Source organism: Geotrypetes seraphini, chromosome 8 (genome assembly GCF_902459505.1).
Source record: "Geotrypetes seraphini chromosome 8, aGeoSer1.1, whole genome shotgun sequence".
Classification (NCBI taxonomy): Eukaryota; Metazoa; Chordata; class Amphibia; order Gymnophiona; family Dermophiidae; genus Geotrypetes; species Geotrypetes seraphini.
Genome location: NC_047091.1, coordinates 95,860,304 through 95,883,260, shown reverse-complemented (window position 1 = coordinate 95,883,260; position 22,957 = coordinate 95,860,304). Strand labels below are relative to the sequence as shown.

Below are 22,957 nucleotides of genomic sequence, written 5' to 3'. Positions count from 1 at the left end.
GTATGGCTGGGTGATTGGCATTGGGCTGGGGTTATGGTACAACTGTTTATAGTGGGTACGGCCTTTTGGAGGGGAGTTTTGTTTCCTTCTTCACTTATTGGGATCCTGGGGGGTATTTTCCACATGGGAGTTGATTTCGTACAAATTGTCATTGAATGAGTATGTGTGTCTCGGTGGGTGTCTGCACGGGAAACTCAAAGACTCTCTTCCTTTGAGTCTTGGGATGCACATGTGTGTTACCGGGTGTATGGTGGCGCTGCTTGGTCTGGGCTTTGCTCATGCCTGTAGCTTTGGGTGTCATACTGTTTATATTCCCATGGCTGGTTATATGTATGTACCGTGGGATGGTCGGGGTGAACTGTCAGTGGGATTCTTTATATGGATGGTGATTTAGGTGGGTGAGGTTTGGGGATAGTAGGTTTGAGACTGGGGGGACTCGGGGCCCTGTTCACATTCGTGCGTGACTCCTTCTCCCTCCCGCTTTTGTGGGTTGGCGGATATAGTTTGCTGGGGGAGGGAGTTGGGAGTTGCTTCACAGGGCCCTTAGACCACTAGTGGGTCGTATGAGGGACGGGGAGGGGGTGATGGGGGAAGGGGTGGGTGGGTATGTTGGGTTTTCATTTTGTTCTTTCTTCTTCTTCTTTTCTCTTTCTTTCTTCTTCTATCGTGTTCCTGGTGCCCTGCATTTGGCCCTTTGTCCATTGGTGGAAGCTCGGGTCTGGATTGGGGTTATGGGAGCTGGTCGCTGGCTGGGACGGCCTCGCTCTCGGTTCTATTTTTGGATTTGTACCTGTTCTTTGTCTTTATAAATTTTCTCATGAAGCCTCTTAGATGTATTTCCTGGAATATAAATGGTGTCACTTCGCCTATTAAACGACATAAAATTTTAAGAGCCTTGAACTGTCAGAAGGCTGATTTAGTCTTCTTGCAGGAGACGCATCTGTCAGCGGCAGAGCATGCTAAACTTCAGACCTGGTGGGTTGGTCATCATTTGGGAGCACTGGCGACCGACCGTAAGGCGGGGGTTCTGATTTTGATTCGGAAGGGGTTACCCTTTGTCATCCAACAGCAGTGGGCAGATCCTGGGGGTAGGTATATCATTGCTAAGGTGCTCCTTCATCGTCAGCCCCTGATTCTTTGTAATGTTTATGCTCCTAACAACTATGAATCTCGATTTTTCTCCTCACTTATTCGTCTTCTTGGTCAACATTCTGATATTCCATTACTTGTGGGAGGGGATTTCAATTGTGTTCATGACCCCCTGTTGGACAAGTCACTTCCTGCTCCTCAGGATCAGATGCATCCTACTAGGGGTATTTCTTTACTTTGCTCATCTTTAGATGTTATTGATGTTTGGCGGACGCTTCACCCAAGTGAGCGTGATTATACTCACATTTCTAGGGCTCATGCTTCTTTATCCCGGATTGATTACTGGCTGACCTCTAGCTCTTTGTTTTCTCAGATTGAATCGGCCACAATTGGCTCCTTTGATGTCTCTGATCATGCCATGCTTTTGTTAACCTTGCATTTGGATGTCTCTTCCCCGGGCTCCTTCCGTTGGCGATTTCCGCTCCGTTTGTATAAGGACCCGAAGTTTCAGGAATTTCTGCTTCGGAAATGGTCTGACTATCAACTCCATAATATTGAACATCAGGATGATTCTACTCTCTTCTGGGAGGCTGCGAAAGCAGTGCTACGCGGTGAGATCATGGCATATTCTAGTCATCAACGTCGTGCTCGGGATAGGGAGATTTTGCAATTGGAACGTAGGGTCGGTGACCTCCGTCGGCTTTATAGTCAGTCTCACGCTTCCTCTTTGCGTTCTCAGCTCTTAGCCGCCCAGTGTCAACTTCAGGAACTGTTGCATGCTAGAACAGTCAAGTCGCTTGCTTATTATAAGTATCAATTTTTCCGACATGGGAATCAGCGTGGGGCACTTTTGGCAAGGGTGGTCTGTCGATCTGCGGGTCGTACTCCTATCTTGCAAATCCGCTTGGCTGGGGGGGACTTGGTCAGGACGGATGCCGAGATCAACGCAGTGTTCTATGACTATTATAGGAAGCTCTATTCACAACAATCTGATTTAATGGAGGGCTTTGTATATTTGAACAGCATTACCCTTCCGTGTTTATCTGATCGGGCGGTAGCTAACCTTAATGCCCCTATTACGGCGGAGGAGGTGTCAGGCGTCATACAGAATGGGTCTTTGCTGAAGGCCCCCGGACCGGATGGAATTCTATAAACTCCTACACCCTACAATAACACCTGTCTTAGCTGATACCTTTACAGCCGCCATTCAGCGGGGTGCCCTTCCAGAGTCTCTCACTTCTGCTCAGATAGTTGTGCTATTGAAGCCCCATAAGGATGCTGCCCTTTCTTCTTCTTACCGCCCTATTTCGCTGTTGAATGTGGAGGCCAAATTGTTCGCCAAGGTTTTGGCCAATCGACTGGCTTGTGTTCTCCCTGATTTAATTGCTTCCCCTCAGGTGGGATTTGTGCAGGGGCGCACTAGTGTGAAAAACATTAGATCCATATTGGCTTCTTTGGAATTTGTGGAGAGGACCCATCTACCTTCCCTTTTGGTCAGCTTCGATGCTGAAAAGGCCTTCGATCAGGTCTCTTGGAACTTTTTATTTGAGGTTTTGACTCGGTATGGCATAACAGGTTTTTTACAGGATGCGGTTCGGGTACTTTATCATTCCCCTACAGCCTTTGTTTGGGCCAATGGACTTTGTTCTTCTTCATTCCCCATATGTCGTGGCTGTCCCCTTTCCCCATTGCTCTTTGCTCTGTCGTTGGATCCTTTGATCCGTGATATTCTGATTAATAGAGCTATTTCGGGTATTCGAATTGGTTCTTCCGAATTTAAAATCTCGGCTTTTGCGGATGATCTCCTGGTTCATATCTCGGATCCCATTGTATCTCTTTCCAATCTGATGGCCACTTTTCAAGAATATGGAGATTATTCGGGTTTTAAGCTTAATCTTGACAAATCTCTAGCGTTGGCCACGTCCTCGCCTCTACGGGAATCTTGGCCTGGGCCCTTTCCTCTTCAATGGGCTTCCTCTTCGTTTCGTTATTTAGGGATCTTGTTAACTCCTTGTACTTCAGCGTTATATCGTGTCAACATTGATTCTTTGTTATATTCTTCGGCTGAGTGTTTTGCTCGGTGGGCTCCTCTTCCTCTGTCCTTCTCGGGCAGAATCCATTTGTTTAATATGGTTCTTTTTCCTAAATGGCTTTATACTTTGCAGTTACTCCCGTTATGGCTTTTGAAACGGGATATTACTAAATTACATTCTATGCTTTCTCGATTCTGTTGGGGGGGGACGACGTCCACGGGTGGCGTTGCGTTACCTTTTTGGTGCGTGGGAAGGTGGAGGACTGGGGTTACCACACTTTCGGTTATACAATGCTGCTTGTCTGATGCGTTATCTGGGGGAATGGCTTTCGGACTGCCAGGATTTTACTCTGAAATCCTATGAGAAGGAATTTTTTGCCCCTTGGCATATTCTGTCCTTGGTGCAGACGCCTCGTTCTGCCTTACCGGTGCCACTTCGGGGAAGTTTGTTGTTGCACTCTTTACGCATCATCTGGTCTTATGTGTTGGACTCCTGGAATGGTACTCCCTTGATTACTAGAAACTTACCTATTCAGGGAAATCTGCAATTCAGCCCCGGCATGGAGAATGCTAGTTTTCGTAAACTGGCGTCCCGGGATTTTACGTTACTTGCCCATGTTCTCCAGGCTGATGGTTCTTTAATGTCTTGGGATGCTCTGGTCCGGTCTGGTGTTTTTTCTATGGGTGACTTTCTTGCGTTTCGGCAACTTCATCATTATATTCGATCTCTCCCCCAAGCCACTTTGGCATTTCCTATTGAGGACAGATTTGCGGCACTTCTGGATCCATATTTGGAGGCTGGGTTTACGGTTTCTGGTCTTTATAAGGATTTCCAACGTTTGTTGGGACTGACTGATCGTGCCGTACTACATGCTCGTTGGTGTCAAGATCTGGGGATAGCTCGGGACGCTTTGGATCTCCCTTCCTTGATTACAAGAATACCGGGAGTGTCTGTTAATGCAGATCTCCGGGAGTGTCAATTTAGGGTACTTCATCGGGGCTATTTTACGAAAAGTCAGTTATATTATTCAGGTTTTACGGATTCTCCTTTGTGCCCTAAGTGTCTCCAGCAACCCCATTCGTTTATCCATGCCTTTTGGTCCTGTGTGAAAATCAAACGTTTTTGGAGGCAGGTTTTATCTTATGTGGAGCGTGTTTTAGGTTCTATGCTTCCCTTTTCGGCAGCTGGTCTCTTGCTGGATAAGTATGAGGCCTTCTGTTTACCTGATTCGGGTCAGCGGCAGTTTATGAGACGGGTGAGTGTTTTGGGGAAGAAGGTGATTCTATCTGTTTGGATTGGAGATACTTTGCCCTCCTTTTGGGCTTGGAGGAATCGTTTGCATGCTCTGTTGCTGCTGGAGCGGACGGATGCATCTTTTAGCTTTCAAAGAAAGTGGCAATTCCTTCGGATCTGGGATTTTTACCTTTTTTCATTATCACCACGGGCTCGAAGTGACATTCTGAATTCATTGTAATTCTTTCTGAGGCCCGGGCTTGTTTTCATCCTTGAGGGGGCACCAGGTATTCTTCCTTTTCCCTCCTTTTTCTTTTCTTTCCTTTTCTCTCTTTTTCGGTGTTGGAGTTCACTCTTTATCTTTGGCAGTGGGTTATATGCGTCTGATTCAGACTAAGGGGTTTGGGATGGGGGTGGAGTGGGTGAGAATGTTGGATTTGATATTATGTATCTGATTGTTCTCTTTTGTTACTATGGTTTGTTTGTTTGTTGGTTTGTCATCTGTTCTTTGATAATAAAAATTGATTCAACATATTTACATTAGAGGCTCTGGCAGAGACCCATTTACAAAGTATGTATTCTTCCCAATTAATATTTCCAAATTAATAAAGTGCTTATTTGTAAATGGGTCTCTACCACAGCCTCTAATTCAGTAGCATACTTAAATCAAATAACTTCTGAGGTTTATGGGGATGGACAGAGGGACAGATTCAATTCCAGTGGAGACAGATTTGATTTCTGTTCCCCTGCAACTCTCTATTTCAGCTTTGGCTGATGCCAAAACTAGGTGATGAGTTTTGCCTGCAGTTTCGGTTTTGCCCCCCCAAATCCCCCAACAAAACAAAACCAAAAGAGAACTTTCAGACAGTTTTGGTGGCAGTTTCAATCAACCTCTAATGCTCTATCCCTGGTATCTCTAACCACAATCTGTACATTTAGGGACATCATGTAAACTGGCAACAGGTGGGATTTAGAGTTCAGATAATCATCACCAGTAACTACTCACCTTTTCTTTTGATTCTTCAGCTTCAGTTGCTTCATGAGCTTCTCTCTGTGTGATTGGTTGCAAATCATCAAGGCTCAAGATATTCAGTTTAAAATCTAGGCAGAATAAAAAGGAAAATGCTAACCTGAAATCAGAAACACACAGGATTCAGCTGCATACTCAACTCATCTTTGGAAGTTGTGGAGAAAGTTTCCCTATAAATATTTATTATTTCCCAGCCACCTTAGAAGAGTGTATGATTATTCTTAAAATTCATTGGTAAGGTGATAATTCTAAGAACAGGATGAAAATGGTACAATACTTCTACAATGTTAAAAATTATAATGAAGCAGAATAATGACTAAGTGATTTGGGATTGCCTTGGATGTGGAGAACAAGATGTCACACTATCCACCGATTTGACTGCCTACTTTATAATTTTTGGTTTTTTTTTTGGGGGGGGGGGTCACGTGATGCCATGTAACTGACTGGACGTGCCTCTGCACAGCTCTGGCCCATGCAGCGCTAACTTTCGTTTTTAAGCACTTCTCCCCGATCGGGCCCGCTTGCTTTTTCTACTGCAGATTACCCGAAATTGTTTGACACGAGCGGAGCAACTTTTCGGCGGTCACTGTGCCCGGTATGACAGCGAAATCGCAGCGGGACACCCGAGGGAAGGTGAAGCTCCCTGATCAAAAGATGGCGGAGGGCCACGAGGTGCCCATGTTCACCATACAGGAAGCGGCTATTCAAGAGCTCACAAAATCTCTCACCCTGGTAATGGAGGACAAACTTGCTAAGATCCAGACATTCATGGAGGACTTCCGGGAGACACTAGAGACCCACGCGGGCAGGCTGCAGAGAGTGGAGGATCGGGTGGCTCAACAAGAAGACCGCACCGCTAATTTTGAGGAGCGTCTGCGGGTCCTGGAGACTGCCAAGACCACCTGCTTGGATCGCCTGGATGACCACGAGAACAGGAGCCGGAGAAATAATTTAAGGTTTATCGGGCTGCCTGGTTCGATCCGGGATGTTGACCTGCGGGCCTGCCTGGAGACATGGCTCCAAGGCATGCTGGAGCCCGGCGAGTCCGGGGAGCGGGTGCTGATAGAGCGTGCACACCGAGTGGGAAGCAGGAGAGAGGGCGAACAGCGGCCCCGGCCAGTCCTTGCCCGCTTCTTAAACTTCGCTGTGAAAGAGCGTGTCCTTGCTCGTTTTCGGCGAGGACCTGGCTTTGACTATGAGGGGCAGAAAATCTTAGTATTCCAGGACTTCTCCCCCAAGATGTCCTCCAGACGCAGGGCTATGGCGCCCCTGCAATGCCCTTTATCGGCGTAATATCAGAGTGTCTTTGCTGTATCCTGCCAGAGCTCGTGTTTCCTTCAACAACAAGATCCACTATTTCGAGACACCACGTGAGCTGGAGCGCTTCATCCAGGATCTTCCGGTGCGCGAGGACCCGGGCCTGGCCTGATTGCTCGTCCCCTGACTGCCGTGGGCGCCCGTGGCATCGGTGTTTCACCCACGGCTGGGGGACTTTGCTGATCTCGCTGCTGTCAGACCGGCAGAGGTATGGCGGGAATACCATTACTAGTGGGGCCTTTGTGCTCTACAGTTGTTTCATGACTTGGAGTTGGTGGCCTCGTTGAACCTTTTCCTCGAGAGGCCCAGGGGAATCATGGCACGGATTCTGATTCCGAGACCTCTTTGTCTCTTCTACCTCTGACCGGCGTGGCATTGAGCCCTGAGTTAGTGCTGGTTGTCTTGCCGAGGGTGCCCTATGGATCTGCTTGCGGCTGGGCTGCCGATAACGTAGGCACCCCCAGCCCCTTACACCCCTTCAATTAGAATTTTTGTTCTTTGGACATGGGGTGATCTGCCTACTGCTTGGACCGCTGAGATACCAACGAGGTACCGCTGTCTTTTCCACTGACCCGGCACTACACGCAGCATGGGACTTGTTTTAAGTGCACTTTCATCTGTTTTTGTTTTGCATTGTCTTGTGGGGGCTTGGCCCGGAGTTGTTCGATTGTTTTTTCCTTGTTCTTTGGGCTAGCATGGTTATCTGTGCTGGGTATAGGGAACGGGTGGGATTTGGGAGGGTGGGATGGGGAAGAGTGTATGGGGGTATGTATGGAAGTATAGCTGGGGTTTGTGTGGGATGTATATCTGTGGTATGTGTGGCTGTATGTATGGGTTTTTCCCTTGGGGGATTCTATGCTGTATTTGGCCAATGTATCACTGTATATTTTGAGAGAGTGGAGGCATTGGCTGGGACGGCCTCTACCTCTCTTGTTCTGGTTTTCATTTATGTTTCTACTGTCTGCCATGGTATCGTAAATGGTGCAATTGCTTGTTAAATCCTTAAATGTGGCTGGGATACACTCCCCAATCAAACACACGAAAATCCTAGCGTATCTTAAACGCGAACACACGGACATAGCATTTCTACAGGAGACGCACCTGACTTCTTTGGAACATGATAAATTGCGTAAGGGGTGGGTGGGTCAGGTGTGCTCTGCTTCGTTTACATCTAGGAAATGTGGGGTGGATATCCTTATTCACAAGAATATTCCCTTCCACATTCATAGTCAAATTGCTGACCCCAATGGGAGGTACCTTATCCTGGTGGGGGAACTTTGGGGTAAACCTTTAGTATTGTGTAATGTCTATGCCCCTAACGTCTATACCCATGCTTTTTTTACGTCCTTGGTGGGTCACTTGGCACCCCTATTGCCTCAACCGATCATACTGGGAGGTGATCTCAATTTTGTAGCTAACCCTCAGTGGGATTATAGGCCAGCTAAGCCGGTACCAAAGGGCCACCTCCGCAAAGGGGTAAATTTTCTTTTGAAAGAATTGGGGTTACTGGACTCCTGGCGCACCATGCATCCTGATGATCTGGATTTTTCTTTCTACTCTCACCCTCACTCAACTTATTCTCGCATTGATTATCTACTCATCTCTGCTTCCTTCTTTCCGTACTTGACGGATGCTCACATTTCTATGCCTCTGGTCTCTGACCATGCTCTTCTGGGCCTTGCCTTACAATTTGGTTCCCAGACGCCGGGTCGTGTGTGGCGAATGTCCCTTTTCCTGTTCAAGGATGCGGCGTTTCGAGAATTTTTCCAGAAAAGATGGGATGAGTTTCTTCAGACTAATTCAGAGGAGGATGTGGGCCCGGTCTTGTTCTGGGAGGCTGCTAAAGCGGTCATGCGGGGGCATATCCTGGCTTACTCGGCATCCCTGAGCAAGCGTCGAGATGGGGAACTTCTGGCTTTGTCGCGGGATCTTGCTGCTTACAGGTACCTTCACATTTCCCGTCTCGACGCAGCTTCTAGACAGACTATGAGCGATCTTAGGGCACAAATTAATATTCTTTTAGAGCAAAGAGCTAGGCGTAATATATATTGTTATAAATATAAACTTCACCGATGGTGTGACAAAACGGGGAGGTTGCTGGCAAATCTGGTGCGCCCGCACAGAGCTCGACATACCATCACATCCATTAAGGACAAACAGGGAGTAACGCATGTCACCCATCAGGCCATTACGCAGCAATTTGTGCAGTTCTATTCCGACCTTTATGCAGCACAACCTTATGATGCGGACGCTAGTGAAAAGTTTTTTCAGGGACTTTGCCTTCCTACTCTGTCTGACGCGCAATGTCTTGAGCTTAATGGCCCTATTGCGGGAGAGGAACTGCAGGCAGCCATCAAAAAACTTAAACTCGCGAAGACGCCGGGCCCCGATGGCCTTGGCCCGGAGTTCTACAAGCTATTGGACGCATCCGCTTTACTCCCGCTACAACAATACTTTATGGGGCTCCGTCACTCTACTCCCCCGGGCGATTCCCATAACAGGGCCCATGTCATCATTCTACCCAAACCTGGGCGTCCGCTTGACGCTCTCGGGTCTTACCGCCCTATCTCCCTTCTCAACCAAGATGTAAAACTTTTGGCTAGTATTCTAGCGGCGCAACTTAACAAATTTTTGCCGTCTCTCATTCACGAAGACCAGGTGGGTTTTGTGCCGGGCAGGCATGCGTCCATGAACCTTTTGAGGGTCTTATCCGTGCTACAGTCTCCTCATGAAATTCACGATCGTGCGCTCATCACCAGCCTAGACGTCGAAAAGGCGTTTGATATGGTCTCCTGGTCCCACCTATTTCGGACACTTGAACGTTTTGGGATCCAGGGTGACTTCATAGCCTGGGTGCATAATCTGTACCATCATCCTCGATCTCAACTCTTAGTGAATGGTGGAGTTTCTGACCCCTTCCCCTTGGGTCGGGGCACGCGACAGGGTTGTCCCCTGTCGCCTCTCCTCTTCCTTCTCTCTCTCGAACCCCTGGCTGTGCGCATTCGTCAAGACGTACAGCTAGAGGGCCTCCGAGTGGGCAGTAATGAATTTTGCATAAGCATGTTCGCTGACGATATGCTTCTTTATGTTAATCATGCAGATCGGTCTATGCCCGCCTTGATGTCCCTCATCCGCGCTTATGGCGTTTTCTCCGGATTAAAAATTAATTTTGATAAGACGGAGGCTCTATTGTTGGGAGGCGCGACGACGGAGTCTTGGTGTAGGGACTTGGGCGTGGGTATTGCCCCGGGAAAGTTGAAGTATCTAGGTATCATGCTTTATAGAGACCCCCGCAAAATGTATGAGGCCAATATTACGGAAGCCATCGGATGTATAAAAACCCTCTGTAATAAATGGCTCGCGCTACCTCTCTCGCTACTGGGACGTGTGCCATTGGTCAAAATGGTGTTATTTCCGAAATTACTCTACCCATTGCAAACCATACCGGTGTGGATTTCGCGTTCGGATGAGCGCTCCTACCAGACCATCATTTGCTCTTTCGTATGGCGGGGGCAGAGGGCCCGAATTAATGCACTTAAATTGTCCCAAAGTCGCGACAAAGGGGGCTTGGGGTTGCCCGATCTGCGGGTCTATAATGTGGCGGCGCTTCTCCGCTGGATTCACGAACAACTGGTATCCTCACGCCGGTACTCTCCTGCGGCACTGCTTGAGGACTGTTGCTCGCCCTGGTCTTTTTCTTCCTTTCTGCATGGGGCGGGCGGAGGGAGCGTGGGGCCACGTCCTTCTGTTCTGCCTTTTCTTCTTCCTTTCCGTCGGGCTTGGCGATGGTGGCGTGTTTTACAGGACCGTTTACATACTGTATCCCCGTTTCTTTCTCTCCTTCACAACCCTAACTTTGCTTCTGGAGTGGGGGGCATGGCGGGGTTAAGAGATCGTACTGAACGTGACACGACTTTGGGTGATGTGTTAGCTTTGGGGGGAGGGGAATTCCCTTCCTTTGCTCAGATGAGGACGTCGTGGCACCTGCCCCCAGCGCACCTCTACACTTATTTACAAATTCATCACTACTATCACTCTTTGGTGCGAGTCCATGGGAACCGCTGGAGCTATGGCCCTTTGGATCTGGTTTTCCTCTCCATGCCTGCTGCGTCCAACAAAATTTCTACCTGGTATAGAGTGGGGAGGGTCAGTCTTGGAGAGGGATACCTTCGCATTCTGGGGGGCGAGTGGTCTGGCGAGCTTGGGATGTCTGTATCCATCCATGATCTCGAGCTCCTCTTCCGGGCGCTCTACCTCAATGTGAAGGCTGCGGGTCTACAAGAGACGCAATTCAAAATTTTACATCGATCATATATCACTCGAGCCCGGGGCTATACTATGGGTCTGTGGCCTGATGATCTCTGTATTAAATGTAAATCTCATAGGGGTAACTATATTCACACGTTCTTTAACTGCACTAAGCTGCTCTTCTGGGAGTCTGTGAAGACCTGTTTGGCTGCTCTCCTACAGTGTTCAGTACCCTGGAATCCCTCTGCACTGTTATTGGGAGATGTTACTGAACTCAGTCATCAGGGCATGGATCTTCCCTCCCAGAAGTTTCTCCTTCATGCGATACTTGTGGGTAAACAACTCATTTTGAAATATTGGACTGTAGAAGAGGTACCGTCCTACACTCTGTGGACATCTCGGATGCGACAGCAGGCGCGTTTTGAGTTGGACAGCTACACCTCTCGACCCCAGCCACATTGGAAAATTTATTGCTCACTTTGGCAAAGGACTTTAGATCTAGCTGACTAACCGCTCAGGGAGGATTGTGCATAGCCTGTTGTGGTTTACTGCCTTTATTCCACTTTACCCCTCTTCTTCTTATTGAGTGTATGAGTATGCCTGTGTGATTGAGTTGCGTGCGGTTTGCCTGAGGTTCGAATGGTTTGACTGTGTTGGAGTGATTGTGGTGTGGATTGAATCGTTTGGGGATTCTGGTTGATTCTCTAATAGAAAATGTAGATGGGGGATGCTGGGCTGCGTGCTGCTTCCCTTTCATGTTACTTTTTTGCGCCTATCGAGGTTGTGCGCTGTCACTTCTACTATTGTGCATAATATTGCTTTCTGTATTGTTCCGGCAATGTATTCTGTATACTGTTGCACGCTGTTTGGTTTGTATTTCTGTGCACCTGTATTGTTGCGATGCGGACGGCAACTGTTGTCCGAGTGTTCCTTGTCTCAATAAATATGATATTTAAAAAAAACAACAATTTTTTTTAATTGAACATCAATAAAGAAACAGTAAACAAATAAAAGTAAGTTTGTTCAAAAAGGTTCCCCCCCCAATTCCTTCCCACTACTCCAGAGGTGTCTAATGTCGGTTCTCGAAAGCCACAATCCAGTCGGGTTTTCAGGATTTCCCCAAAGAATATACATGAGATCTATTTACATGCACTGCTTTCATTGTATGCTAATAGATCTCATGCTTATTCATTGGGGAAATCCTGAAAACCCGACTAGATTGTGGCCCTCGAGGACCGACATTTGACACCCTTGCACTACTCCTATAGATACAATCCTAGTACAATGAGGGGTTTACATTATAAATCCCCAATAAGAAAATTCCCCTATCCCCTTGGAACATTCCCTTCTTTGACTGTCTAGGTGGGATTGTCAGAATGTGGACTGCATATTCAAATCATTAAGAACACTCCTATGCTTTCAGACAGATTTTCTGGGACATCAGGCCGCCAGGTGGTATAAATTAATTTCTGAATTTTTGAATAAGAAACCAAAAAAATAGTCTTAGAGAAATTTGGAGCATTGAGATAAAGCAGTACATTTCTGCATCTCGATGGCTACGAATTTGGACTTGGAGGATGAGATGTACAGCATCAGCATCTATGAGACAAATATGGTTTTTCTTATTGCATATAACTTTTTGGACCCCTATTCGTTTACAAAAGTTAGATAGTTCTAAGTCTAACAGATGCTGGCATTGTCATCTTGACATAGGGACACTGGGTCATCTATTGTTCTATTGTCCTTTAATACTTAAGTTCTGGAAGTCGATATGGAGACAGATTAATTCTATACTTGAGGCATCGATTCCTTTGACATATGAGGCAGTCATATGTGGGACGATGTTACATCTGAAGCCCTCATTGTATAGAGGACAGCCCTCGTATGTATAGAGGGCAGCTTTTCCTTATCATGACCGGGGTAGCCATACAAATGATTACGCGTAACTGGAAGAACTGGGATCGCCTTAACTTTAATTTTTGTGGGCAAGTTTATGCTTAACTTATAGATTTGAAAAAATGAATGCAGATATAATGAGTCATACTAAGAGATTTAAGTTAATCTGGGGCCCTTTGATATCTTTTATGGATGCGTTGTAATTGGTTTTGTTGGGGTTTTCTTCCCTTTGATCCTGTTGGTATATTGCACACACACTCAGGGGGAGGGAGGGTGGGAGAGAGATTTATGTCAGGTTTTATTCTCTTACAAGGTATTGGTTGGGTGGGGGGGGTTATCACACTATGGGGATTTTCATTGATTATAAATGCATATATGAATAATGCTGTTTGTATAGTTACTGTACTGCATTTTTGTTAACTTTCAAAAATTAATACGATTTAAACAACAAAAAAAAAAACCCACTCTTAATCTTAGGTGCCAAAGTTTGCACATACATCTCCCATATACTCCAGAATTCTTTTCTCCGTTTCAAAGAAGATTTCACCTCCTTAACATCCATTAGCACTAGAGAGTGAAAAGCATTTCTCCAGTGCCGGTTGGCGAGGTTGTTTTCAATCAACCTTGTAGGAGACATCTCTTTCTCACTATACAAGCATTGACCAACAACAGACAAAATCCCCTGTGTTGGGGCCCAAAATTGATCTCTAAACCACATTAAAAAACTCTAGGGGAGAAAATAATAGTTTGGCTACTTTATAATTTTAAGCAGCAGATAACGTTATTCTTGTTTCAGAAAGATTGCAACATACAGGAAAAACTATCCCTGGTGTTTGTAATATAAAAAAAAACCCCACCTACTACTAAATATAGTTAACCAGATTTTCTAAGTAAAAATAGAAGCTTAATCAAGCGTCAAGCAAAGAGCGGCATAAGATCAAAAAAGTCCTTTCTATCTCTTTACATACAGTAATATAACATGCCTGGATCTGGTTACATTAACTTAGACTAAGGTATCAACTTTGACAAGTTATATTTTACAGTTTATATTAAATTAGGACATGAGTTTCTTTGTAATAATGCTGAGAAAAACAACCCACCATTTGAGCTTTCACTGTCCAAGTCTTCTGTCATTGAGGCTTTGGAAAAGAGGTCATCCAAAGATTTGATCTCACTTTGTTGAGACAAGGCTCTCCAGTTTTGTCCTCCTGGTTTCATCCTGGGTGAGGAGACACTAGTCAGCGAGCTTCTCACCGATGGGGAGGGGGATCTGGAAGCAAATTGATCAAACGAATGCACTCTCCGAGAACACCGTGGACTGCCCTTGCTGGGGGGTGAAGGAGTTCGGGAACCAACTCTGGAAGTGACCTTGGGCAAAGGCCCCAAGCTCAGCAGAGATGAGCTCTTATGCACAGTGCGATGTGGAGATCCTCTGCTTGGGGGAGAAGGTGTCTGTGGAACATTCTTAGTCTGATTGTTTATGAATGACTTGGAAATAAAACAGACAAAGATACAACTTAAATGTTCTTGCTTCTGGTTGTTGAGTCTTTCCCTAGTTCCTACCACTTGACAGCTGTCAGATGGCTCCAGCACTGCTGACAAACCTACTAGCCTTTAGTCAAAATACCCACAAGAAACTTTTGTTAGCTGACTTACACTGTCTGGAGCAAATGGTTTCTGTAAATGGGGGTGGGGTAGGTGAATTATTTTCTTATATATTGGCTGCTGCTTTTGGTTTATGTGCATTTGTGTTCCCCTGCAGGGCTGGAGTAAAACATTTTTTATGCCTCATCAAAATGGTTAATAAAAATTTATTGAAAACAAACAAACAAAACCCTCTCCCACAAGAGCTCATCATTGTCTCATGATTATAGGATGTATATCCACACAATACCTGCTCTTATTAAAGTTCTATTAATTTAATTATCAAACGTTTATTCTTTTGTTGTACACTTATATAACAATAAATTAAGTCACACTATTATACACAATATCAATCACCGTACATTTAAAATTTGAAACTCTCTCTTCCTTTCAATTGTCCCAAAGTTCATCCATTCATTATGTACAGCCTCTTGTAAATTTCTGTGCTTAACTTTGCCTTTTTATTCAACCACAGTTTTCCGGTCTCAAGTTTATGGATACTGTTCCAGAATCTATGTTTTATCCATATTCTTCTTCATAAACAAATACAATCAATTCAGCTTTCAGCCCGACATAGTTCTATGTTTCGCAATCAATGCGTCTTCAGGAGCTGAAGGCAGGAGGGTTTCTCCTCCTTAGCAGCCTGAAAGCGGGTGTAATTCGAAACCAGGAAATCAGCTGATGCACTCTGTTTCCACCATCTTGCCTCAAACAGCACTATTTGAGATGGTGGAAACAGAGTGCATCAGCTGATTTCCCGGTACCAGTGATACTTGGTGTCATTTTTTTTCTCTCTTGAATGATAAGGTTAGGTCTTTCCTGTCAATTATGACATTCTTTTCTTGAGTCGATTGACCTATTGTAAATTGCGGGGTACCAAATTTTAATATACAAATAGCGGTTCCAATTTTGCCTGGTTGGTTATGCAGGCTTCAGCACTGAATATTGGCCAGCACTTGAATAACTTCTGGGCAATGGTCTGATAGTTCCTATGTTTTCTTCTCCTTCCCTCACCCCAGAAAAAAAAATAGGTGGTGAATCTCCTCTCACACCTCACCAACAGTAGCAGAGTACCACTTGGAACCCATGACAATAGCAGCCCCACTTCCAGAAGCAACCTTATTCTTCATCACCTGTAAAACCCTTGGGGTTTTTCTTACAATCCCTGGTAGTCTAGTGCAGACAGGAATGATCCGCAGTCACAGAAGTTATTTTCAGGACAGGACAGAAGTGACTAAAGATCATTTCCTACTCACATCGCTCCCTTAGACCATCAGGGATCATAAGGTAAGCCTTGGGGGGGGGGGGGCCTACATGGGAAGGGGTGCTGCTAATGTAGGTTGGGCTGAATGAAGTATCTTATGTGGGTCCTGGCTGAATGGCCGGGGCCAGCATAAGTGCCAGGACATAGAAAAATGAAGGCAGATAAAGATCATATGGATCTGGTCTGCCCATCCATAGGATCTACCATCCCTTCCTTGCCCCTAGAGATCTTATATACTTGTCCCAGGCTTCAGATACAATGTTCATTTGCACTACACCTCCACCGGAAGCCATTCTACAAATTCATCAGCCTTTCCATGAAGAAGTATTTTTCTCACGTTATTTCTGAGTCTGTCCTCTTTCACCTTCATCCTCTGCTCCTTCATTTCAGAGCTTCCTTTCAACTGAAAGACACTCGTCCCCTTTGCATTTATGCTTAGTGATATTTAAATGCTTTGTCATAGCTCCCCTTATCCACCTTTCTTCCAAAGTATACATCTTCATATCTGTCCGCATACCCTTTATAATGAAGACCACTGTCCATTTTAGCAGCTGCCTTCTCCATCTTGTTTATATTTTTGGTAAGGTATGGTCTCCACACTATACATAAATTAAATGAGGTCTCATGTCCAGGTCCAGCATTGAATATCTGGGTCTAATTTTGCCAGTGGCTGAATATTTGACAGGCTAATCTTTTAACATTTATGTATTGGTCACTTTTTGGGGGAGTGGGAAGTCATTTTTGACATATTTAGTGTAGAGAATGACATGGGGGGAAAAATTTGTCCCCGTCTCCATGAGCTTGGTCCTCCGTCTCCACCCTGTCCCCGTAAGCTCGGTCCCCGTCAACCATCTGATCCCATCTGCACAAGCCTCAAAAAGTTTTATACTGAACTTATTTTAATAAAAGTATAAAAAGAAACAACATTCTGTACAATTGTCATTTTATAAATCAGAGCTCTGGCTGCTGAACTAGAGGAAGACATCTTCAGCTTGCAAGGCTTTGTTTATAAGTGTTTATCAATGCAGCTAAAATAATACTTTATCCTAGAGTAGAAAGGAAAAGAAAAGAAATATAAATTTTTTTCTACTTTTGTCTGGTTTCTGCTTTCCTCATCTTCTCGTCATTCTCTTCCTTCCATCCCCTGTCTGCCTTCTCTCTGCCTCTTCTATATAGCATCTGCTCTTTTTCTATGCCTCTACCAGAAACTGTCTGCCTCTCCCTTCCATCTCCCCCCCCCATTGGTCTGGCACCCATCTCCTTCCCTCCACTCCCCCCGTAGTTTGGCATCTCTGTCTTCTTCCATTCCATCTCTCACTCCGTCCCCAGGTGGTTTTTAGCATCTTTCTCTTCCTTTCCTCCCTTCAGATCTGGTATCTGTCTCCTCCCCTCCCCCAATGCTCTGGTATCCCTCCCTCCTCTCCCTTTCTCTTCCTTCTCAATTTGTTTTCTACCTCGTCTATTTACTTTCCAGTCCTCAATTTCTTTCATTGTGTCTACCTACAGCTTGCCACCTCTTTCCCTCATCCCTTCCTCTTCCCCCAATCCAGAATGTTCTTTTTTTCTTTATCCCCTCCTTCCATCCAGTATGTGTTCTCTCTTTCCACTTTCTTCCAGAGACTGCTCCCTTCTCTATCATCTCCCATCCAGTGTCTGTTGCCCTCTCTCTCTCCCCTTCCATCCAGAGTCTGCTCCCCTTTCTCTCCTCCCCACTTTCTTCTAGTGTATGCTCCCTCTCTCTCCACTTTCAGTGTCTGCTCCCTTCTCTCACTAACCCCTTCCAACCAGCATCTGCTCCCCTCTCTCTCCCCTCCCCACTTCCATCCAGTGTCTGCTCCTCCCTCTCTCTCCCCCCTTCTCAGTTACCTTCAGCATCTGTTACCCTTCACTGTTACTTCTCCCTTCACTTCCCTTCAGTGCCATTCAACCTCTTCCCCTCGTCGGATCCTCTTCCACCCTTCTCCTCACCTTCTCAGGCACTCTTCATTGTCTGAAGTGTCTGGATGCGGCAACGTTCTCACAAGTCCCGCGCGACTGCCCCAAAGCTTCTCCTCTGATGCAAGCTGCCCCATGTGGAAACAAGAAGTGTGTCAGAGAAGCTTTGGGGCAGTCCGGACACCTCAGAAAGAGAAAATTCTGAACAGCGCCCGCGAAGGTGAGGGGAAGAGAGGGAGATGGCTAGATGAGGAGAAGAGATGCCTGGATGGGGTTGCGCCGTTTTTAATCCCTGGTGTTCCAGCAGTGTACGGGGCAGGAGCAATCTTTCCACGCCTTGCCCCGTGTGGAGCTTCTCCGTTCCCATTTCGAGCCTAGCGGCACACCCGACAGGGACGAGCTTTTCTTGCTTCCTGCTCAGCCCTGTTGGGTGCGCCACATGGGAACCAGGGACAGAGAGGCTCAGCACTGGGCAGGGCACGGAAAGATCGCTCCTGCCCCATACACCGCTAGACCACCAGGGATTAAAAATGATGCAAAAGGTAAGCGGGGGGGGGGGGTGTTTGTGATTTTTTTTTTAAAAAGTTAGTCAGCCAGGATGGGAGACATGAGGCATCCCTCCCGTCCTACCATTAGACCACCAGAAGGGGTACAGGGTAGGAAGGTGAGACAGGGTGCAAAGCCTGGCATGAAGTGAGGGGGGCTGGGTGCACAGCCTGGTAAGGAAGGGAAGAGGGCTGGGTGCACAGCCTGGCAGGGAGGGGGGCTGGGTGCAGAGTTGGCAGGGGAGGGCGTGAGGGAGGGGACAATGGGTGCAGATCCTGGCACGGCATGGCTCTTGAATATTAAGCCCCCGTCTTATATTAGTCAACCATTTTGGGGGGGGGGAAATGGTGGTCTCAACTTATATTCGAGTATATACGGTAGGTTTTTACTTTCGATATCTTCTTTCTATTAGTCTTTGTAGGATTCCATACTCTAGGTGTTCAATCCCGAATAGAAAAGCTTAATGAGTAGAGCTGGAGAGCAGCCAAGTTATCCAGTTCAAAAGAGAAACTTAGTCCTAGATTAACTTAGTCCTAGATTTTTGAAACCCTACCTGGTACATTATGGGACCTGAAGTGTGGAATTTAATTGGTGGTATTGGGGACTTCAAGCAGAACACTGAATGGAAGATTAGGTTTTTACTTTCAATATCTTCTTTTTTTTAGTCTTTGTAGGATTCCAAACTCTAGGTGTTCAATCCCTTACCACAATCTGGGAGTTGCAGAAATCCAAACACTTTTCTTAGAGAGAGAGTTAGAGCCCCCTATATTTCAGTCCCAAAGCCAAGCAACTATACCGGAACCAATCCAGGACAAAAGAAAGGGGCACGGTGGAACCTCCCCAGCAACATAAAAAATTTCTGTTGTGGTCCGCTCAGTAAAATATAAAAACAAGTAATAAACAGGCAAAGGGCAACACAGAAAAAACATTGAGGAACAATGTAGAACTAACCTGCTGTGTGCAATGGGGCACCCAAATGAAACAGCCATCAGTAATATGCACACTCACAGAAGAGCAAACTCCCCACAGGATAACATCTACTCTGCAATCCTGGGAGTCTTTAAGCATTACACCCCCATTGCTAAGGAGGGTTGTGCACCAGGTAACTTGCGCCACGAAAGAATCCACTTTGGGCTGCTCAAAAACTGCTGAAAATCAGGAGCCAGTGGATAAAGCCAAGCCATAGTTTTAGAGAGCCAGAAAGAGCTTTCTGGGGTATCCCACTGTTCCATCACCAGACCGATAAGCTGCGGGTGGGATGGAAAAAAGGAGGACAGCACATTAAAAGGGTCCATGACCGAACACTGAGGTCAGAGGGTGGTGGTTAATGGAATTCGCTTGGTGGAAGGAAAGGTGAGTAGTGGAGTCCCTCAAAGATCGGTGCTGGGGCCGTTCCTGTTCAATATGTTTGTGAGTGACATTGCTGAAGGGTTAGAAGGAAAGGCTTGTCTCTTTGCAGATGATACCAAGATTTGTAACAGAATAGACACCAAGGAGGGAGTGGTAAACATGAAAAAGGATCTGAGAAACTTAGAGGAATGGTCTGATATTTGGTAACTAAAATTCAATACAAAGAAGTGCAGAGTAATGAATCTGGGGATTAGAAATCAGATGGAGCCGTATGTGCTGGGAGATGAGAGGCTGATATGCACAGATGGGGATGGGGAGAGGGACCTTGGAGGGATAGTGTCTGAAGATCTAAAGGCAAAGAAACAGTGTGACAAGGCGGTGGCTGTTGCCAGAAGGATGCTAAGCAATAAAGAGAGGAGGCGTGACCAGTAGAAGAAAGTCGGCGTTAATGCCCTTGTACACGTCGTTGGTGAGGCCTCATTTGGAATATTGTGTTCAATTTTGGAGACCATATTTGGCAAAGGACATAAGACTTGAAGTGGTCCAGAAGATCTAAAGGCAAAGAAACAGTGTGACAAGGCGGTGGCTGTTGATAGAAGGATGCTAGGCTATATAGAGAGGTGTGACCAGTAGAAAAAAGACAGTGTTGATGCCCCTGTACAGGCAGTTGGTGAGGCTCCACTTGAGTATTGTATTCAATTTTGGAGAGCGTATTTGGCAAAGGACATAAGAAGACTTGAAGTGGTCCAGAGAAAGGCGACAAAAATGGTAGTAGGTTTGCGCCAAAAGACATATGAGGAGTGACTGAAAGCCTTGAATATGTATACCCTAGAGGAAAGGAAGGACAGGGGAGATATGATTCAGACGTTCAAATACTTGAAAGGTATTAACATAGAGCAAAATCTTTTCCAGAAAAAGGAAAATAGTAAAACCAGAGCACACAATCTGAGGTTGAGGAGTGGTAGACTCAAAAGTAATGTTAGTAAATTATTTTTTATGAAGAGGGGGGTTGATGCCTGGAATGCGCTCCCGAAGGAGGTGGTGGAGAGGACAATGGTGACAAGAGTTAAAAAAAAGTGTGGGATGAACACAGAGGATCTCTAATCAGAAAATAATGGTTTATATTGAAGAACAAAGACCAGAGGATGGGCTGGGATGGTTTAGATGGGCTGGAATGAGTTTTGACAGAGACTCCAGTAGATGGAACCTATGCACTATACTGGGCAGAGCTTTGGGTTTCTGGCCCAGAAATATCTAAGAAAAAGAACAATTTAAATTAAATCATTAAATTATAGAGAGTGTATGTTTGGGCAGACTGGATGGACCATTTGGGTCTTTATCTACCATCATTTACTATGTTACTAAGTAGGTTGGGAAGACCAACTTAAGCTCTTTCGGGACATAAGAAATGAAACGGTGGACAGAGACAGACCTAAAATGTCTGCAGATGGTGGGGTTCTCACTCAAATCCGGACTCTCCGAGGTATCGCGCTGACTAGTTCTGGCAAGGGTATCAGCAGCATCCAAAAGAGAAACAGTGTCAGGAGACAGGATAGGCATAGTATCTGTGTGACAAACTAATACAATCTAGATCCTTTGTAGCCAGATGAGATGGCTCCTGCACAGGGACTTCCGGCATGGGAGTGACCAGCTTGGAAGAAGGTGGCGACGTGCCTGCCACCTGCATCAAATGAGCTGGGTCCGAAGAATACACTCTCCAAAGGAACCAAATGAAATCCAAGAAAAATTCACACCCTGTGTCCACTGTTGGGCCCAGTGGAAGTGCCCGCACCACACCAAAAGAGTTCCTAGACCCAGAAAACTGGTGTTTGGCGCCAGACTCCAGAACAGCCTTTGGGCAAGACTTTTTGCCCAAATCACGAACCCAGGCTGGCTCCCTAGCCCTGAAGGACCCAGAGAAGGTGAAGCCCGAAGCTCCTGTCCCTTCCCCCAGTGTGCTGTGGCACGGGGTACATGTTCTACCTGTCTTTTTCTGAGGACCACATTCTTGCCCTAGTGAGGCAATTCTGCTTATAACGGACTGTAAATGTGCACTTGTTTACTACTTGGATCAAACTAAGCCTCACAGAACTACAATTCAACTCTTTCTTAACGGAGCCCCTATAACAAAGAAAACCAGCAAACTGCATCCTCTTCACATATGCTTGGGCTGGACTGACACTGCCGTGTCACTGCTCACAAAGTGCAAGACATGGCCAATCTTTGCCTCTCATCCATTAAGGATATTTGTAAAGAAGCATATTGGTTCTCAATTCATACCTTTACTTCCTGTTACTGTTTAGAGAATCATGCTAGAAGGGATAGTCAATTTGGGCAAGCAGTTCTACAAAATTTGTTCTCTTCCTAGATGCCAACTTTCCCTCCAACCCGTTGGGTTTCATCAGGCTCATTTTAACTATAGCCCTCTTCCTAGAAGCATAATCCTGGCAGCTTGGGCGTCCCACATGTGAGAATATTATGCCTGTATGTCGGAGAAAGCAAAGTTACCATCTGTAGCAGGTGTTCTCCGAGGACAAGCAGGCATATATTCGTATTCTCGCAACCTGCCCACCTACTTTAGTTGGCTTCTTGGCTATCTTGCTGAACTGCAGGTCCTGCAAGCTGTTGGGCAAGAAGGCACCAGCACATGTGCATGTTATGGGCGGTCCTTAAAATTTAAAGTGATATTACACTTTTGACTGCTCATACCGGGTTCCATGGATTATATCACCCAGATGTGAGAAGATATGCCTGCTGTCCTCGGAGAGCATCCGCTACACATTGAGTAAGTATGCTATACTTGAACTTACACACCTAAATGTACGCTTCCTGGGAAAGTGACGGTACAATTCCTAAGCACTATTGTGTAATGGGATGCCTATTTTACATAGTACACAAATGCAAGGGGACTATAGGTAGGGTTCTGGGTTATGGCTGGTCTAAGGCTCCTACTGCTTATCTTCGGGACTCCCTTAATAGCATGCAATAAAAGCACTTAGTGCACACTAAGGGTTTAATTCTATAAATGGCACAAACTATAATAAAATGCACTAAACAGAGTTCAAAGTTAGGCACCATTTATAGAATAGCACTTAGCGCTGGGATTGGCACCTAACTTTAGGCATGGGAATTTACACCAACTGAACTCTAGTGTAAATCAGTAGTAGTACATCAGAGCTGGTATGGAGGGACCTTAGGCACTTGAGCCAACCGGAATCTTAGGTCCATTCCCCAGTGCATTCTGGGATGCGCTGGGAGTGGCCTAAGATTCCAATTGGCCAGATCCCCTAAGGCCACCCACCATAGGAGGGTGGCCTAGTGCTAATCCTACAGAAGAGGCCTTAAGCATCTCCCCAGTGTATCCCAAGATGC

At 45.9% G+C, this 22,957-nt stretch overlaps 1 protein-coding gene across 1 annotated transcript in view; it reads right to left on the bottom strand.

Annotated features, from left to right (window-relative positions):
- C8H19orf44 (chromosome 8 C19orf44 homolog) overlaps window positions 1-22,957 on the bottom strand; it is a 73,866-nt gene that overhangs the window by 26,507 nt on the left and 24,402 nt on the right. Inside the window, exons 4-5 of the mRNA XM_033956497.1 lie at window positions 13,947-14,334; window positions 5,362-5,456 (exon numbers count right to left, since the gene is read on the bottom strand). Of these exons, the coding sequence (XP_033812388.1) occupies window positions 5,362-5,456; window positions 13,947-14,334 (483 nt within the window). The remainder of the gene's footprint in view (window positions 1-5,361; window positions 5,457-13,946; window positions 14,335-22,957) is intronic.